Raw genomic sequence first — 17656 nt, 5'->3', positions numbered from 1 at the left:
CGAGCCCCACCTCTGTCCTTGCGCTGTTGGCTTTTGCTGCCCTGCTTTTTCTTTCAGCCCAACAGACTGCACATTTAAATTTAACCCGGAGAGTTTCATTTTCCCAGCTGTCAGTCTTCAGCCCTTGCTGTCCCTGCTCCCTGCTCAGCCTTTTTGGGATGAGCCTTCCACTCCATTTAGGTGCCCATCATCTGGATCTCCCCACCTCCCCCTCGTTTCTGCCACATCACAACTGGGTGACACTAACACGAGCTGTCGCCCACAGCATGGACCATGGGCGACACTCATCACAAGGGATGAGTGCCTGGTGGGGCCTTTCCCAGTGGGCCTGAGGTCTGCTGGAGCCCCGCTCCTGAAAAGACAAAAGTGTTCTTTCCCTTCAGCAAAGATCACTGCTCTCCCTCAGAATGTTCAGGAATCCCCCTCCCCCCGCCCCGCCCCACCAGTCTTTCAGCTGCCTTCTTTCAGGTGCCAGTTCAATTTTCATTTTGAAGAAGCCACCTCCGGCTCCCCGGAACAGTTGGGCATTCTCCTTGCAGCTCCGTGTTTCTGCTAACGCAGCACCATTATTCCTGTGTCTGTCCCTCCCACCTGAAAGCACTGCTTGTCGCGGTCAATGGAGTTGATAATTGCGTCTTCATCTTAGTTGTTTTCCCACTTCTGTGGAGAAAAACCATGCTTACCCCGAGAGCTTTCAGTCCCCAGCTGGAGTCCCTGGACAGGTGTTGAGAACCCCCTGAAGTGGTGTGAGGGTGTTGTGTATTAGTATGTTTTCTGAGGAAGGGATCTATGTTCCAAACGTGTTCTCACCCACTGTTTGATTCCCTCTCAGGAGACCGGCTCCCAAAATAAGCCCCTGAACCTCTCAGCAGGTCACGCACTTGGCATCGCCAGGCTTGTTTCAGCCTCATTACCAACCCTGAGGACACGCAGTTGTTTCGGGTCATCTTAGGAAATCGCACCACAGACCATTTTAATAACGTGCACCTTTATAAATTTGGCTTTAGTTTGGAGGTAAATGGGGAGGTCTTGGTGAGAACTGAGTTTCTGGGAGCTGGGACTTCAGTTTTCATTTCTTAGTGTCCCTGCAGTCCGTTTTAGGCTTGGATTGGGTGACCTCTCAGGTCTGCCAGATTGGCCACCAGGCATATATTTTACCTCTAGTTCTGAGGTGGGGGCTTGTTACCATTCAGCGACTGTTAGGACTGGGAAATGACCTTGGGTTCTGCAGTAGCTGGACCAATCTCAGATAGAAGGGGCTACTTTTTTAGTCCAGAATAGCCTGGCCAAAACAAGTAACAAGTCTTTATAGCAGGTGATTACTCTTTCAAGTTCCTAGGGGGAGTAAACAAGTTACAAAGTATTCTTGCAGCTTGGGCCTATGATAGTGCATTGTGTTCGGGGAAACCTGATAGATTTTGGTCAGTTAAAGCCGGTTCCTGGCTGGAAGTTTGGAGAAAATCCCTAGACTGAGTATTTGTAAGGATGGAGAGTGGTGGTCAGGCCTTGTGCAGGGAGCCCTGCTTTTATCTGCCGAGGTCCATCCTTCCGGCGTCACTGTGTATCTCTGTATGTTCCTTTGCCTAGAGACTCATTTTGTAGCCTCCTGTTCATAATTCGAGCTCCTAATTCAGATGTAGAAGCAGGCGATGTACTTAGTGGGTACTGTTCAGGGGAACTGGGAGGCCAGTGCCTGAGAGGAGCGTGGGAAGCGCTGGTGGGAGCTGCCAGGTCTGGGGCTGGCTCTGTGACCCCCTCACTCCTCAGAGCCCTTACCCTCGTGACGGGACTCCTGCTCCCCTCTGACCTCCCAGGACCTACGGCTGAAGGCTGCAGCCTACCTTGGCTGTGTTATGGTTAACCATCTGGGGAGTGTGGTACTGTTTTGAATCGGGCACATGTTTACCCACAGAGACCAGATCAAACCAACAGCTTTTGGAATGAGGCCAGTTCTGTTGAGTTCATGAACTGGTTGTGGGTTGTGATTTTTTTGCTCCCCAAAGGGCAGAGAAGGCTGTAATCTGGGCAGATTAAGAATTCGTTTGGTGGTGTCTGAAGGGGCGCAGATCATCTGGCTTGAGCTTTCTGGGGACCTGTGACTCTGTGTCTGCATGAACAGTTTGTCGAACTATAGCTAGTCTTGAATAGCTAGTAAAGTAATAACAGTATTTCCTTTCCTTCCTTCTAGTTTTTTTTTTTTTTTTTTTTTTTTTTTGCGGTACGCGGGCCTCTCACTGTTGTGGCCTCTCCCGTTGCGGAGCACAGGCTCCGGACGCGCAGGCCCAGCGACCATGGCTCACGGGCCCAGCCGCTCCGTGGCATGTGGGATCTTCCCGGACCGGGGTACGAACCCGCGTCCCCTGCATCGGCAGGCGGACTCTCAACCACTGCGCCGCCCTCCATGTGTTGTAGCCTATGATATGTGTGTGTGTGTGAGTGAGAGTGAGAGTGAGAGAGAGCGAGAGCGAGAGCGAGAGAGAGAGAGAGAGAGAGAGAGAGAGAGAGAGAGAGAGAGAGATGTCTATAGAATTACTGTGTCCTCTCTTGGTTTACAAGGTGAAGCAACATGCAGCATGACTCCTGCGGTTCTAAATCTGTTTCTACGTGGCTGTGGGGTTTTCTTCTCAGACCCAAGCCAAATGTTTTCTGTTTACAGTAGAAGTTACTTCAACCCTCCTGTGATAGCTGCTGTGCAGTCATACGTCTGCATGTGGCCCGGTGTAATCTGTTGCTTCCTAGTGAGATGTGAATGTGAGAGTTTTCTCCCCAGTTTTTAGTTCCAGAATCAAGGAATACCATAGTTCTCTCAGGGCAGTTTATAAAATATTCTTTAAAATTACACACAAGCAACATGACATGGGGAATTTAAAAAAGTAATTTAGCCAACCATCTTGTTTTATTTTCTGATTTTTGTACAACCCCAATTTCATATTCTTGAATATTTTTCTGTTTGACGTACATCATTTTTATAAGTATATTTAGCAACTGCATAATATTTTTTTTTATAAATTTATTTATTTTTGGCTGTGTTGGGTCTTCGTTGCTGCGCATGGGCTTTCCTCTAGTTGCGGTGAGCGGGGGCTACCCTTCGTTGCAGTGCACGCGCTTCTCACTGCGGTGGCTTCTCTTGCTGCAGAGCATGGGCTCTAGGGGCATGGGTTTCAGTAGTTGCAGCACACAGGCTCAGTAGTTGTGGCTTGTGGGCTCTAGAGTACGGGCTCAGTAGTTGTGGCGCACGGGCTTAAATGCTCCGTGGCATGTGGGATCTTCCCAGACTAGGGATCGAACCCGTGTCCCCTGCATTGACAGGCGGATTCTTAATCACTGAGCCACCAGGGAAGCCCCTGCATAATATTTTGGTAAGAATATCACTAGTTTTTTCCCTCTAGTTTTGACCATTCAGGTTACATCTGCCTTTTTTTTAATGTCGTGAATTTGACTTTATATATATGTGTGTGTATATATATATATATATATATACACACATATATATATATACACTTAGGCATATTGTATTTTACCTCTTGAATTACTGGATTTCCCTAAAATGTTTTATTAGAAGTGGATTTTTGAAGAGGGATTTTTTCCCCTCAGTTCTTGAAATATATTAATATATTTTGAGAAGTACTTACTAGTCACACTGCTGTCAGCCTTATAAGAATGCATCTTTTTCCACAAATTTATCACTATTTGGTGGTAAGGTTTTTTGTTTTTGTTTTCCGTTGATTACTATTTTAACTTTAAAAATATGGTACCTTCTTGCTTTAACCTGCATTTCTTTGGTTCCAGGTGACTTGAACCTTTCTTCTGTTTTTTTTTTCCTTAATCCCATTTCTGTGGTTGTGACTTCCGCCTGAGTCCTTTCCTTGTTACACCATAGATGAAACTCTGTGTGTGCAATCGGTTTCGAATGGACATACCTACACTTTGTGATATCCAGGCTATGTAGTTTTGTTTTTTTGCTAGCAAACTTGTTTATGTGCAGAAACTCACCCAGTTGATTATAAAAGGTCTCTTCTACTAGAACAACATTAAAAGCCATTGTTTTATGTAATGAGGATATGACTCTTTGTGTTCTCATTACAATTTTTTTTTTTTTTTTTCTGTACGCGGGCTTCTCACTGTTGCGGCCCCGCCCGCTGTGGAGCACAGGCTCCGGACGCTCAGGCTTAGCAGCCATGGCTCATGGGCCCAGCCGCTCCGCGGCATGTGGGATCTTCCCGGACCGGGGCACGAACCCGTGTCCCCTGCATCGGCAGGCGGACTCTCTACCACTGCGCCACCAGGGAAGCCCTCATTACAATTTTTTTTAACTTTGGCCATTTTTCATTTCTACAGAAGTTAAAATCTCTATTTTTAAACCTGCCAGTCTTTCCTCTTGTGATTTCTTTCATTACTTCATGGAGATTTAAGATGGTAAAGATTAAAAGGACTGATCTGATACTGTTTAAAAATAGTGTGAGAGGAAAACGGTGAACCAGGTAGATTAGTCCCTCTCAGCCCTGTGACATATGATGTGACAACGCAGCTCCTTGGCTCTGTGGCTCGTGTCTCATACAGCTGGTGAGGGGCCAGCCTAGTGTCCCGCAAAATGCCAAGGCCCCTGATGCTGGGGAAGCAAGTGAGGTGGGCCTGGTAAGTGGGAATGGGCCGCATCCTCACACTGATTCTGCTTGCAGCTCTCGCCAGCCCCGTCCTGGGCCTGAGAGAATGTACCCGAGGCTCGGCCGTGTGGTGCCAGAACGTGAAGACGGCGTCTGACTGCGGGGCCGTGCAGCACTGCCTGCAGACCGTCTGGAACAAGCCGGCCGTGGTGAGTGCCTCCGACGGCTGGGCCTCTGTGTCCTCTGTAACTGCTGCCCTTTACGGAGTGCTCTCTCCTGCTTCCTTTTGTTTGTTCTTCCTGGTGAACCTGAGACCTGTTTGTGGGTGGGGGTACCCATGCGGAGGAGTGGCGGGCTGGAGCGGGGAGGCTCCATTCCCCCAAGGCCGCCCAGTGTCCTGGTGGCACAGATAGGGGGAGGTCCTGCCTGTCCTCCACCGCGTGCCCCATGCTGCCCTCCAGATGCAGCTCCCACCTCTCTACCCCACATAAGGGACCGGCAGGTGCAGCTCCCATTCCCAGGACAGGGCACACGGGTACAGCTCTGTCCTTGGTCACTCACTCAAAGTAGATGCTAAGCTTTTGAAATCCTTTCCCCCCTTTTTTGGTATTTTTGTCTTTTAAACAGGCAGATCACTGATTCAGACCCTAGAGCTTGGTAGCTATCTAAAATTTTATTTCCAACTATAGCCAGACTGGAAAAGATGCCACTGATTTTTCATCTAAACAGTGATAAATATAGCACATTAATATGGGGAATACTCTTAAGATGACAGACCTCAAGTGCACACTCCACGCAACCTGAGTCCTCAGGAGACGCCCGAGCTCTGCTGGCTGGGCCAGGGGACTACAGGAAGTGCTGTTTGTTTGCTCTGGGATGTGCTTCAGCCTGTGGTACAAGGCAGGTTTGATTGCGTGGAGCTTGAGGTCTAAAACATGCCGCTGGCCACTAGTACTCCTTCAGTAGGAGAAGAAGAATTAATTCAGTAACACTGCTCTTTTAGTTTTCTGAATTCACTGTCTTAAACCACTCTCTGTGGCCAAAATTACTTTCAGATTTGGTTTCTAATTTGCTTCTGATCTTGTTTTTAATACTGCTTCCTCTTTTGAAGTTTAATGTATCACGGGGGCAGTTTAGATCTTTCTCTCTTGACAGGACAGTCTCGTGGATACCGGAACCTCTCGGGCATCATGCACAAATTCACGATATCATAAGTTCACGATACTGAAAAAAAGGCACATGTAACCTGAGTGGCCGCATGCACAGTATTAGCCTGATCAGGTCCGAAGGTTCAAGGCGGTTTCTCTAAATGCAGCTAAATTCACAGGTGTTCCTTAATCTCACCCAGAAGTGTTAGTTCCTTCTTCATGGGTTGAAAATTGGTTGACATAAAGAAGGGAGCGCCCCAAGAGCTTTGAGGACTGGCTAGAATTTCCGTGGTCCTGGGCCATGTAGGGATGCCAGTCTTGTCTAGAAGACTCGCGTCATGTCTCTGAGCTCTGCAATGGTGACGTGCGGCCTTCACTGGCACACAGCACTGCCCAGGAGGTGGAAGGCAGACAGAGCGCCGGCAGCAGTGCTGGTGGGAGTGCGCAGAGGTCTGACTGGGCCTTGTTTCACTGCCCGCACCCTCTTACTCTGTGATGTTCCGTCACGTTACCGATTTTCTCTGATTTCTGCTGCCCTGAGTTCCAGCTGACTTTTGAGCCTCAGTTTCTTCCCAGAGCTGTTGTGAGCATGAATGCGAAATGTAGCCTGTGCCGTGTGCACTGAGCAAGGCGCTGAGGGGTATAGAGGGTACAGGAAGAGGGTTTCTATCCTGCAGAAGCACAGCGTAGCGTGATCAGCCACATCTAAGCCTCCCCCGCGGTGTCCACTGCTTCTCACCTAGGTTGGGGGACCGGGATGTTCCAGTGTGTCAGAGATGGCCATGGTTAGATGAAACAGGAAAACGGCCATGGCAGTGTTCAGCTGTGTGCGGTGTGAGTTATGTCCTACGAATACAGAGCTCTCTCCCTCGTGTTCCTTCCTCTTAGAAATCCCTCCCCTGCGACATATGCAAAGACGTCATCACTGCAGCCGGTGACATGTTGAAAGACAACGCCACTGAGGTGAGCCGCCACCAGGGTGTGTGACTGCGTGTGAGCGGTGGCCGTGTGGCCACGTGCATCGGTTCCGTACAGAGCTGTGACTGAGGGCGTCCAGCGAGGAATGGTCTAGGCTCAGGTCGGAAATAACTGTCCTGTGGGTCACAGACTGCTTCTGTCATGTAACGTCCCCCACCTCCATCCTTTAAAAATGTAAGAACCATTCTTACCCACAGGCTGTACAAAAACGGGCCGTGGGCCCTAGTTTGCTGACTCCTGGGCTAGGCGTCAAATGCCCGAGGTTGATCGGGACTTTGTATCATATGCCGTTAACCTTTAGGTCCATTTTTGGTGACTTCTGCTCAGAATTCCCTGTGCCAGTGAGACCGCAGGTCAGAGGATCTTCGTTCTGAATACTGCTCGCACCTGCTTTTTGCCTCCCTGACCTGGCAGGGCCACGGCTCCACACTAGCCCTCTCCCAGGTCCTCTTCCCCGAGGGCCACTGTTTCTAGCCTTCACGTTTCTGGAGTTGTGGAGGGCCTCTTGCTTTCAGCCCGTTTGTGGAGAAGGAGTCCATCCTGGTCCGACCCTTGCCTCTGTCCTCTCTAGCAAGAGATCCTCGTGTACTTGGAGAGGACCTGCGACTGGCTGCCCAAGCCGAACATGTCTGCCTCCTGCAAGGAGATCGTCGACTCCTACCTCCCGGTCATCCTGGACATGATTAAAGGACAAATGGTACGTGATGGAGAGTAGATAGACTCTTCCTTCAAGGCACCTCTGGGGCCCGGGGGAGGTTCCAGACCAGATTACAGTGACTAAAACGGAAAGTCCGTTCATAGACTGAGATTTTGTCACCAGATCTTTTGTACAGTTTTCGTCCAGAATGGCTTTGGCAATGCAGACCACTCTGCTTGTAACGTTCAAGGGTTGGGGAGGGTATGGGAAATGGGAACTCACAGAATTAATGAAGGAATGTAAACTGGTATAACAGTTATAGGTGCTGACTTGATAACTCATGTCAGCTACAAGGATGCTTGACTTTCATTCAGTAAGTATCTGTTATGCATAAACCATGTGCCAGAGGTTGGGTTTTCAGCAAGGAACAAGGAGCCAGGTTTGTGGAATTTGGAAGGACCCTAAGAACCTCCAGTGGGGCAGGAGTGTCCTGAGATGGGGCCAAGGTTTTGGTGAGGAAAGCAGGGGTCACATCACGCAAGACCTTTCAGGCTGTTTCAGGATTGTCGGTGCAGTGGGGAGGTCTTGGAGGGTTTCACGGGGAGAGGTGAGATGACCCCTTTTCAAAGGGGTTGGTCTGGTCTGGGTCCCACCAATTGGGAGTTGCAAGAGCTGGCAGGACGGTCAGGTGTGAGATCTGATGGGGACAGTGGAGGCGGACAGCTGCACATGGTCTTAGTGGATAAACGGACTGGACTTGCTGGTGGAGGGGAGGAGTTAGGCATGTCTTCCATGTTGGTGGCTGGCACCCCCGAGAGTGGAACCATTTGTCATAATGGAGCCGTGGGGCTGGCCAAGCAGGTCGGGCGGTTTGGTTTGAGATGCGCCTGTTAGCTGGGCGTGCGCACGTGAGTCATGCCAGGAGATGAGGAAAGGGAGAATTCGAAGGCGCCAGGTGGCCTGTTTCCTTCTGGGGAGAGGATTTCCACTTGTGCCTCTTTCCCCCCAGAGCCATCCCGGGGAGGTGTGCTCCGCTCTCAACCTCTGTGAGTCTCTTCAGAAGCACCTGGCAGAGCTGAATCACCAGAACCAGCTCAAGTCCAATCAGATCCCGGACCTGGATATGGCTGAGGTGGTGGCTCCCTTCATGGCCAACGTGCCCCTCCTCCTCTACCCTCAGGACGGGCCCCACAGCAAGCCCCAGCACAAGGTGAGGCAGTGGGCCTGGCCCCCCAGGGCCCCGTGCCCTGTCTTTGGTTGGGTTTGAGCTGTGACACGAAAGGGGGCGGCGTGTGCGTACAGCTCTCAGACTGGGGCCTTATTCCTTTACTTGATTCTGCAGTTCCACAACCCACCGTTCAGATGGTTGTGCATGGAGGTTCTGAAGAACCGGGATATCTAACAGACGCAGAGATGGTTCCCCCTTCCTGTTAAGCTTTACTATAATCAATGCCCACTTGATTTTAAACCTGTCAGTCCCTTTAGAGCCTGTAAAAACACATTAGGAACAGTTCAGGGACTCACCCCTGGTGCTGCAGTTACGAGCATGTCGGAATCTGAACACTCTTAGCTGTTTTTAGGAATATGCAGTGTTTACAGACCAACTGCCCCTGTGTCTCTAGGCTGAAGGGGACGTTTGCCAGGACTGCATTCAGATGGTGACTGACGTGCAGACTGCTGTGAGGACCAACTCCAGCTTTGTCGAGGCCTTGATGGACCACGCCAGGGAGGAGTGCGACCGCCTGGGGCCTGGCATGGCCGACATGGTGAGCCTTACCTCAGGCATCGGAGGACGTTCTGGGCCAGGGAGCTGGGCTGTGGAGACAGCAGTGGGGGAGGCAAGAAAAGTTCACTTCCTGGGGCGCCATTTCAAGTTCCAGCCTGAGGGCTTTGAAGAAGACATGTTCAGACAATTCCCAGTTCCCAGAAAGCAGCCAGATATGTGGTGGGTGCTTAAATACCTGGCTGGTTCATTGAGTTTGGATATGTAGCAGAACTCGTGGGACAAAATAGTGGAAGGAGAAGGAGACCACTTTTGTGAAGTTTTTTTTTTTTTTTCTCGCAGTCACCACAACTTTAAGAAACAACAGTAGAACCACTTAGAACCCTGTTCTGGTTCTAAGGCCTGACTGTTGTCTATTCGTAATTCTAGGTGTGCTGTCCCCGCCGCCAGCAGGGTGGTTGCCCAGGGGAAGCCACGCGCCTGGCTTGTAAGAGGCTCACCCGGGATGCCTTCCTTACTTTGGTGAATGTTGGTCCTCCAGGCTCAGAAACTCTTCGTTAGCCCCGTGGGGGGTTTATGTCTTGGACCGTGTTCCCATTACCCACACTCATGAGATTGATGTCTAAAACCAAAATGCCATTTAGTACCCGACCACTAATGAACCTCTGCAAGGCTGGACGTGGGGAGGCCAGCTGTAAGAAGTCCGCTCTGGGAGCTAAGGGTTCCTTTCTGTTAACTTTCTTTAAAACCTGTGAATCTTTTAGCCTCATTGAAGTATCTTGGTATATTCGCTGTGTCAGTTGGCTTCCCCAGGTTAACCTCTCTGAGAGCTGTCATATCACCCTGTTTTCTCACATATAGAGGCTCCCCAGTCATGACCAGATAGGGTCTGCAGGAAATACCTAGATTTTTATGAAAATCATTATAACTTAACTGGATTATACTGGATTTAAACTTTATAATCCTGTCCAAGAATGTGTGAACGGATTTGAAAAGTAATCTCTGATCCATCATAGTGTATCTTGTAGCCACACTCACTCTAAATTGCCACTGAGTAGTTGCCGTGTGACCTCGGGGAAAGTATGGGCCATAAAAGGAAATTGGAGGACCTCATCTCTAAGGGCCTTTGGAAAACATTTTCAAAACACTTTTGCACACGTGTTTTCCTGTAAGGTATGGAGTAACCAGATTGCCATTTTTTATCTTATTGAGACTTGCCCAGAGCAGGCATTGATGATTCCACTCTTGGAAACTTGCTTGATACTCACCTATTGACACTGTTGGAAAGGGTGGGGTTTTGGTGTGTTGTTGTAGTAGTGAGTTTCGCTAACAGTCTGTTTCTCTCTCCCCAGTGCAAGAACTATATCAACCAGTATTCGGAAATTGCTATCCAAATGGTGATGCATATGGTAGGTGGCAGGGGAAGCTCCTTGTTAGCATTTTTCTTTGTCTCAAACTGTGATTTCTAGGATTTTGAAAATTATATGGTTTAGTTTCCCTTTTACCTTTAAGTACTGAATTGGGCCAGAATGAGCCCTCTTTGACCAGCAGACTGTCCACCTGCAACTCAGTACCTCCCCCTTGCCTTCCCCAGGTAAGGGAAAGGCTGAAGTAGCCTGACCCCCGGGACTGCCCTGCTGGCTTCCTGGTGGTTGGTTTGCCGGTGCGTATGTGAGCTGGCCATCAGATTTCTAGCATCTGGCTTTCATTCTGGGACCCTTGGGAATAGTCTGCTCTGTAGCTAGGCCAGGCCTGAGGATTGCTGTCTTCCAGCCTGAGTTCTGAGGCGGGAGCATCCGCCTCCCAGAGCTGGTCCTGCACTCTGCAGCAGTGTTAGCTGTAGCTGCTGCTGGAGCCCGTAATTCCTGCACTTGCTTCTCATGCATCCAGGGGGTAGGGGCATTCCTTCATTATTAGAGGTAGAAAATATCCAGAAAGCACAGTGAAGCCAGCTCGATCCACGCAGCAAACTGTACAGGGCAGGGAGGTCTGAAGGCATCCTTACATGGGGAAGATGCACTGGCCTCCTGAGATCTGATCTGCAGTGGGTGAGGGGCGAGTTGTCCTTTTTTTCTCTGTCATGCTGACTTCCCAACTATGTTGAGACTGGCCTACAGTCCTTGAGTTTGTTCTCCTCAGGGACAAGTAGATACACATGCGCATTCCTGGTTTTTCCCTTAAGATAGGTAACTAAGACTGGAATTGCTGAGTCAAAGGGCAGGGCTTTTAATAACACAGGCTTACCTCAAAGATACTGCAGGTTTGGTTTCAGACCACTGCAGTACAGTGAATATCACAATAAAGTGAGTCAAACGAATTTTTTGGCTTCCCAGTCATATAAAAGTTATGTGTATACCACACCGTGGTCTGTTACGTGTGCAGTAGCATTAGGTCTAAAGAAACAACGTACATACCTTAATTAAAAAATACTCCATTGCTAAAAACCATTAACCATCATCTAAGCCTTCAGTGAGTCATAGCAGTAAAAAGTTGAAATATTGTGAGAATTACCAAAATGTGACGCAGAAACACGCAGTGAGGAAATGCTATTTATTGGAACAATGGGGGCCAATAGACTTGCTTGAAGCAGGGTTGCGACAGACCTTCAATTTGTAAAATCTGTGAAGCTCAATAAAGTGAGGTATGCCTGCATTGTCAAACCAGCCTTCCAGGCTGGCATTCGGCCACCTGGGGGCAGATTGGCCTGAGACCTGGGCTGGGGATCCCTGACCCCTCCGGGTGTATTAGATATTCGGACACACGCCCCTGATTTGAGCAGCCCTGTGTCTTGTTCCCGGCCGCTCATCCCCAGTCTGAGGTGAGGGCCTTGCAGGCGTGGTGGGCTTGGCTTCTGAGCAAGGAAAGCCCCTCCTAACGTGTTTTCTGGGGACCTGCTGCTCAGTGTTTTGCCGTGGCGTGTTAGGGGCATGGGGATGGTGCACCAACAGGCTTCTGGGGGCAGTGTGGTCCGACCCTTGAAGGAGAGAGTAGCTTTCAGGGTCCCCACGTGCATGCAATAGTAGGAACAAGGTAGGTTGCTGCTAGGTGACCGGAAGGGCATTTCACCTAAACTTCTGGTGACAGACATCCTTATACCTGGTTAACTGCTTGATTATTGTTGTTTTAATTTTTTCTTAACTGTTGTGTCCTTTCCTTTCTCTTATTTTTTTCATCTCCGATTTCCTGTTTTTTTGTTCAGCAGCAGGATCAGGTATGTGCTGGGAATTTGCTTGTAGTAGTGGGTCTGCTGCTGCTTGTTGTTAATTTTGCTCATCCTTTTTTGTACGGCATCGTCAGCTCTGACAGATAACAAGGAAAGATTGGGAAAGGCAGGCTCCCTCTCCGTGTTAATAACTTGGCTGGCAAGGGAGCCTCCGCATCTCTCCCGTGTGGTTCAGCACTGGGAGGGGCCAGGGGCCTCACTTCCCCTTGGGGGGCCCAGCAGATGAGGCCCGCAGAGCCTTGCACTCTGGTTGGAGTCAGCGCCCAGCCAGCCACGTGCAGGCCACCAGTGTGGTGGGGAACCATCGGTGGCCTCAGCTTCCTTCAGTGCAGGCCCAGCTTCAGTGGGACACCTTGTTTCTGTCATGATTCAGGAGAGCATTGCATGTCATTGGTCGTGTTTTTCATCGCCCCAGAAATGCTTCTGCTGCATGAGCAAGTCCTTTGCAGATAGCCAGCAGACTGTCCCCCTGTCTGTTGGCTCCAGAGAACTGGAAACAGTCTCTTGATGGCTTCTGCCCCTCTGGGTGACGGGGTCCTTTGGGCTCTGGAGCCACACGAGACAACTCAGGAGCCAGGCCACTGGGGGCAACACGTGGGGACCGAGCCCCCAGACTAGACTTACCGAGCTAGTGCCCTTTCGGGGTTGTACTGAGCACTGCCCTCCTTTGAGTACTGGCATCCGTTTTTAGAATTAAAGATTTTCAAAGGTATTGTGAAGTCTAAGAGGAGAGGACTTTGGTTGAAATATCTGAATTTTCACCTAGCCCCCCTCAGGGAGTTAGTGCGGCAAAGCTGATCTGAGACAAAGCAGCCACACCTCCTCATCTTTGTCCTTTTTCTAAAAAGCTTTTGCTATATCTTCAACCCCTTTCTGATTTTTGCCCGTTCTTAAAGCCTGCCAGAGATAGGATACTTCTAGGATATACTTTTCAGAATTCTCCAGCCTTATTTAATTTTAGAGCCTTCCGCATGTTAAAACAAGATGAACCATAGCCATGAGCTACTCTTTCCCCTTAACAGAGCCCGTCTTAGCAATCCTGTTCCCGCTGCTTTATGATTTGCCAGTGGGAGCAAATGCCATCAGGCCAGGGCTAGTTGCATTTGTTGACAAAGTATACCAAGTGTGTATACTTCACTTGCTCTTGGCCATTGTCGTAGTGAAATGGTCAAGATGTTGTCCAAACTATCTAGTTCTTCTGTGGTTTGCTATCTGGAGGGGAAAGGGGATCTGGAGACCTTGTGACTTGAAAAGATTCATGACATGGGGAGACTGGGTTTTCGTTTGTAGTGAGTGAGTGTGTGTGTGTGTGTGTGTGTGTGTGTGTGCAATTGTGAACGTAGAATGTGGCTTTTTAAAAAGCCAGTATTTCCCCTTAATGTATAATTTTAAAGGGTCCTGCTACTGAAAGATCCGGTATGGTTTTATTTCTAACACGTTTGGCTTTCTGTTAGTTTATGGGCATCGTAGTTCTTCCTCTAGAAAGAACATGTAGCTTATTACTTCCTCCTCCTGAGGGCGAGCCAGCTGAGCTGAAAAACAGACCAGGTGTCCTTGGAGTTGATTCGATTGCCCTTGAAAGGTGCCAGGAGTTTTGCTTCCCTGGGTGCTCCGCGGCTGGAGCGGATAGTAGTTCTGTCTGATCACTCTTCAGAGCTTTGCATGACCTCCTTCCCCATGTGGAACTGGTGCATCTGCGTTTGCACAAGCCCCTTTAGATTTAATGTGGGCTCTTTGGGGGGCAGTCAGCTTTGACACTGGGTCTAGGATGTTCCTCCAGCACCCCGACTTTGTGTGTAGAGCGTGGGACAGGGGGTGGTGGTTTGGGCCTGCCTCTCACTGCTGCTTCTGTGCTCTTTTTAGCAGCCCAAGGAGATTTGTGGGCTGGTTGGGTTCTGTGACGAGGTGAAGGAGATGCCCATGAAGACTCTGGTGCCTGCCAAGGTGGTCTCGGAGAACGTCATCCCTGCCCTGGAGCTGGTGGAGCCCATAAAGGTACCTGGTGCCGTTGGTTTTGTGATGCCCCGCCACTCCACATTGTCACACCCTACAAGGCACACACTCTTGGCTCCCTGCTTGGCTTTTTGTGGCCTCTCCCGTCGTGGAGCACAGGCTCCGGACGCGCAGGCTCAGCGGCCATGGCTCACGGGCCCAGCCGCTCCGCGGCATGTGGGATCTTCCCGGACCGGGGCACGGACCCGTGTCCCCTGCATCGGCAGGCGGACTCTCAACCACTGCGCCACCAGGGAAGCCCTCCCTGCTTGGCTTTTAAAGGTATTTGAGTTTGAGACCATTAGTTTACAGTATCCCCTAAATTGATGCAGGGCCCCCTACCCTCGTACATTTATCTCCTTGGTTATAAACCCTAGTGCTCATGGGATCAAGTCTACGTTTTTAGCACACCATTCGAAATCATTTTTCAGTGCCCGGCTCTGACCGAACCTTTCTGATGTGCTTTCTGTGGCCTCGCCCACCTCCTTCCCCATGCTGTGGCTGTTGGATGTTTCCAGAACAGGCGCCCAGCCATGTGATGTCTTATCACATGGCACGTGTGTGCACTTCTTGTTCCAGAACTTTCCATGTCAGTGTCACTTGACCTTTAGCTGTCTCGTCTCCTCCTGTTGTCTTCTCTCGGCACGTGTACTGTGTGGACCACACAAGGGTTGTGTCTGGCAGAGTCGGAAGCGCTGCTGCCGCCCCTGCTGTCCAGTCGAGACGCTCAGAGGCTCTGGCCCACCTTGCTGACTGAGTTAGTGGCTGGAGAAGATGGAGAGTTATAGCTTGTACTCTAGCCACATGTGATACTTACATTTAAAAAAAAAAGAAAAATTCAGTTCCTTGGTTACACTAGCCACATTTCAGGTGCTTAGTAGTAGACTCATGTGGCTAGCGGCTGCTGTATTGCGTGGTACAGCCAGAGAATGTTGCCACTGTCACAGAAAATTATGTTCAACAGTATTGTTTTATCAAAGGTAGGCTCTGGAAAAGCAATCTCAGGCGCTGAGACTTGAAACGCAAGAGCAGACCTGAAACATGTTTAAAACGCTGTCTTCTAAACAGTAGACTCATAGTGAATCCTCTCTCTGTTCCTGCTCCCCCATTCGCCTCCCCAGAATGAATGCTGAATGATGAGGTGATTGCAAGCAAACGGACATTGAATGGACAGCTCTTCGGGGTTGGGGGACAGTTTCACTGCTTCTGTTCCTGGTTTTGGGGGGGTGGTAGAGGATTGGGGAAAGGGACAGGTTTCCCACCATCTAGGAGCAGCAGGGACTGGGGCTTGGACACTGGGAGGAAGCCACACCCCATTCTGAATGCAGCAGGAAGTGGCCTTTGTGTGACGCTAGCCCGTCCTGGCCTCTGCCCCACTCCTTTAGAGGAGCAGGACCGAGGAGTGAGGCGAGGCCCTCAGTGTTAGTATCCTTCTGCCCTTTCAACAGAAGGATCCGGTCCCGGCGAAGGCTGATATTTACTGTGAGGTGTGCGAGTACGTGGTGAAGGAGGTGGTCAAGCTGATTGACAACAACAGGACCGAGGTACGGGGATTTCGGGAAATGCTGCCATCGCAAGCGCTCCTGGCCCTGGAGCCAGAATGGCGTGGTGGGAGGACCCAGCCCGAGAGCTGGGTTTGGCCCTTGTGGGTATGGGACACCAGCCCGGGAGTCGGAACCACCACTTCCCAGCAGCGGATCCCTCTGGGCTGGGGCCGGAGGCAGCCTCTTTGCCCTGCTCTGTAGGTCTAGCCTTTGAGGGAGAAAACAGCACCTTGCTGTTGGCTCCCTGGTCACATCAGCATTTTCAGAGTCTCTCCCACCCCACGCAGCCTCCCATCTTCTCACATGAGCCTTTCTTCTGGGTGTTTCAGGAAGAAATAATTCATGCTTTGGACAGCGTGTGCTCGAAGCTGCCCTCGTCCTTATCCGAGGAGTGCCAGGAGGTAGTGGACACTTATGGCAGCTCCATCCTGTCGATCCTCCTGCAGGAGGCGAGCCCTGAGCTGGTGTGCAGTATGCTTCATCTCTGCTCCAGCCGGGGGCTGCCTGTGCTGACCGGTGAGCCCAGTGCGCGCGAGGCCGGCCGGCCCCTCTCGGGTTGGGGAGGGCCTTGCCAGCACTGAGCCTGTGCTCTCTTGCATAGCACACGTGATGCCGCGGAAGGACGGTGGCTTCTGTGAGGTGTGCAAGAAGCTGGTGACCTATTTGGAGCGCAGCCTGGAGAAGAACAGCACGAAGGAGCAGATCCTTGCTGCCTTCGAGAAAGGCTGCAGCCTCTTGCCTGACCCGTACCAGAAGCAGGTACGCTGTGGGCTGCTTTCGGCCAGAATGTCAGACCCTGCTTAGGACATGCAGGAGCTGGGTGGCTCGCTGAGTGTGCTGCTGGTTGAAGTTTTGAGGGAGAAGCAGCCATTTCTGCCTCTGGCGTGGAGTCCGCTGAGATTTTCTTAAAGGTGCTCTGTTGGCTTAAGTGGAGCCACTAGGGGGAAAAGAACATGAGCAGGTGGGGGTAGGTGTGTCACCCGGGCAGGCAGGGAGGCCCTGGGCCCACTGGGCTGGCAAGGCCAGGAATTCTGGTAGAAGAGCACGGCCAGCGCCCCACACTCTGCCTGGGCCCACCTAGACCCACATTGCTGTTTCCCTAACAGTGTGATCAGTTTGTGACGGAGTACGAGCCCGTGCTCATAGAGATCCTGGTGGACGTGCTGGACCCTTCCTTTGTGTGCCTGGTAAGCGGCGTTGGGCCGGTATGGGTTCCTGGGCAGTGTGACCTGGGAGGTGCTGCATGGACCCTGGAAGGGTTCCTCTGAGGTTTGGGGCCGGGGCCAGAGTCTGGGGATGGTGTGTGGGAGAACCAGGCATCCAGGCCCCACCACTTGCCTCGGCAACCCTGCCTTTTCTGGAAAGTGCTTATTAGAGCTCTGATTCTAGCTGCTTCTAGAAGCTGATAATCATCTCAGTTTTGAAAAAGGATTAGCTGGGCAGACCTAATTCTTCCCCCTTCCTTTGACCTTATAGAAAATTGGAGTCTGTCCCCCAGCCCGTAAGCCTCTTTTGGGAACTGAGAAGTGTGTCTGGGGCCCGAGCTACTGGTGCCAGAACATGGAGTCGGCAGCCCTGTGCAACGTGAGTAGCTCAGCAACTGCTCCCCAGGACCCCCGCCAGGCAGGCAGCTCGAGGGAGAACCTGCTCTAACAGACTCCTTTGGTGGGGAGCTGGGTGGGGGAGGGGGACTGAGGCCCAGGGGGGCAGTTAGGCTTACTTATGGGCACCAGCAAAAGCCGGGCTCACTGCATTGTCGTCTTTGAGGAGGGAGCGGTGGCAGTGGATGTTCTGCAGTGTTCTTTGC

The 17656-nt window shown here is 50.9% G+C and overlaps 1 protein-coding gene across 2 annotated transcripts in view; it reads left to right on the top strand.

The window, feature by feature from the left end:
- Positions 1-17656, top strand: part of PSAP (prosaposin) — a 34022-nt gene that overhangs the window by 14484 nt on the left and 1882 nt on the right. Inside the window, exons 2-13 of one of the 2 annotated variants that reach the window (XM_082673847.1) lie at positions 4680-4813; positions 6641-6715; positions 7302-7427; positions 8377-8577; positions 8990-9133; positions 10443-10499; positions 14180-14308; positions 15754-15849; positions 16179-16365; positions 16451-16608; positions 16956-17036; positions 17326-17433. In XM_082673847.1, the coding sequence (XP_082529973.1) occupies positions 4680-4813; positions 6641-6715; positions 7302-7427; positions 8377-8577; positions 8990-9133; positions 10443-10499; positions 14180-14308; positions 15754-15849; positions 16179-16365; positions 16451-16608; positions 16956-17036; positions 17326-17433 (1496 nt within the window). Of the gene's footprint in view, positions 1-4679; positions 4814-6640; positions 6716-7301; positions 7428-8376; positions 8578-8989; positions 9134-10442; positions 10500-14176; positions 14309-15753; positions 15850-16178; positions 16366-16450; positions 16609-16955; positions 17037-17325; positions 17434-17656 lie in introns of both variants that reach the window. The other variant, XM_082673846.1, reaches the window with a different exon arrangement.

This window comes from Grampus griseus (genome assembly GCF_964374135.1).
Source record: "Grampus griseus genome assembly, chromosome: 16".
In the NCBI taxonomy this organism is placed as follows: domain Eukaryota; kingdom Metazoa; phylum Chordata; class Mammalia; order Artiodactyla; family Delphinidae; genus Grampus; species Grampus griseus.
This window is presented reverse-complemented; position numbering and strand designations above follow the sequence as displayed.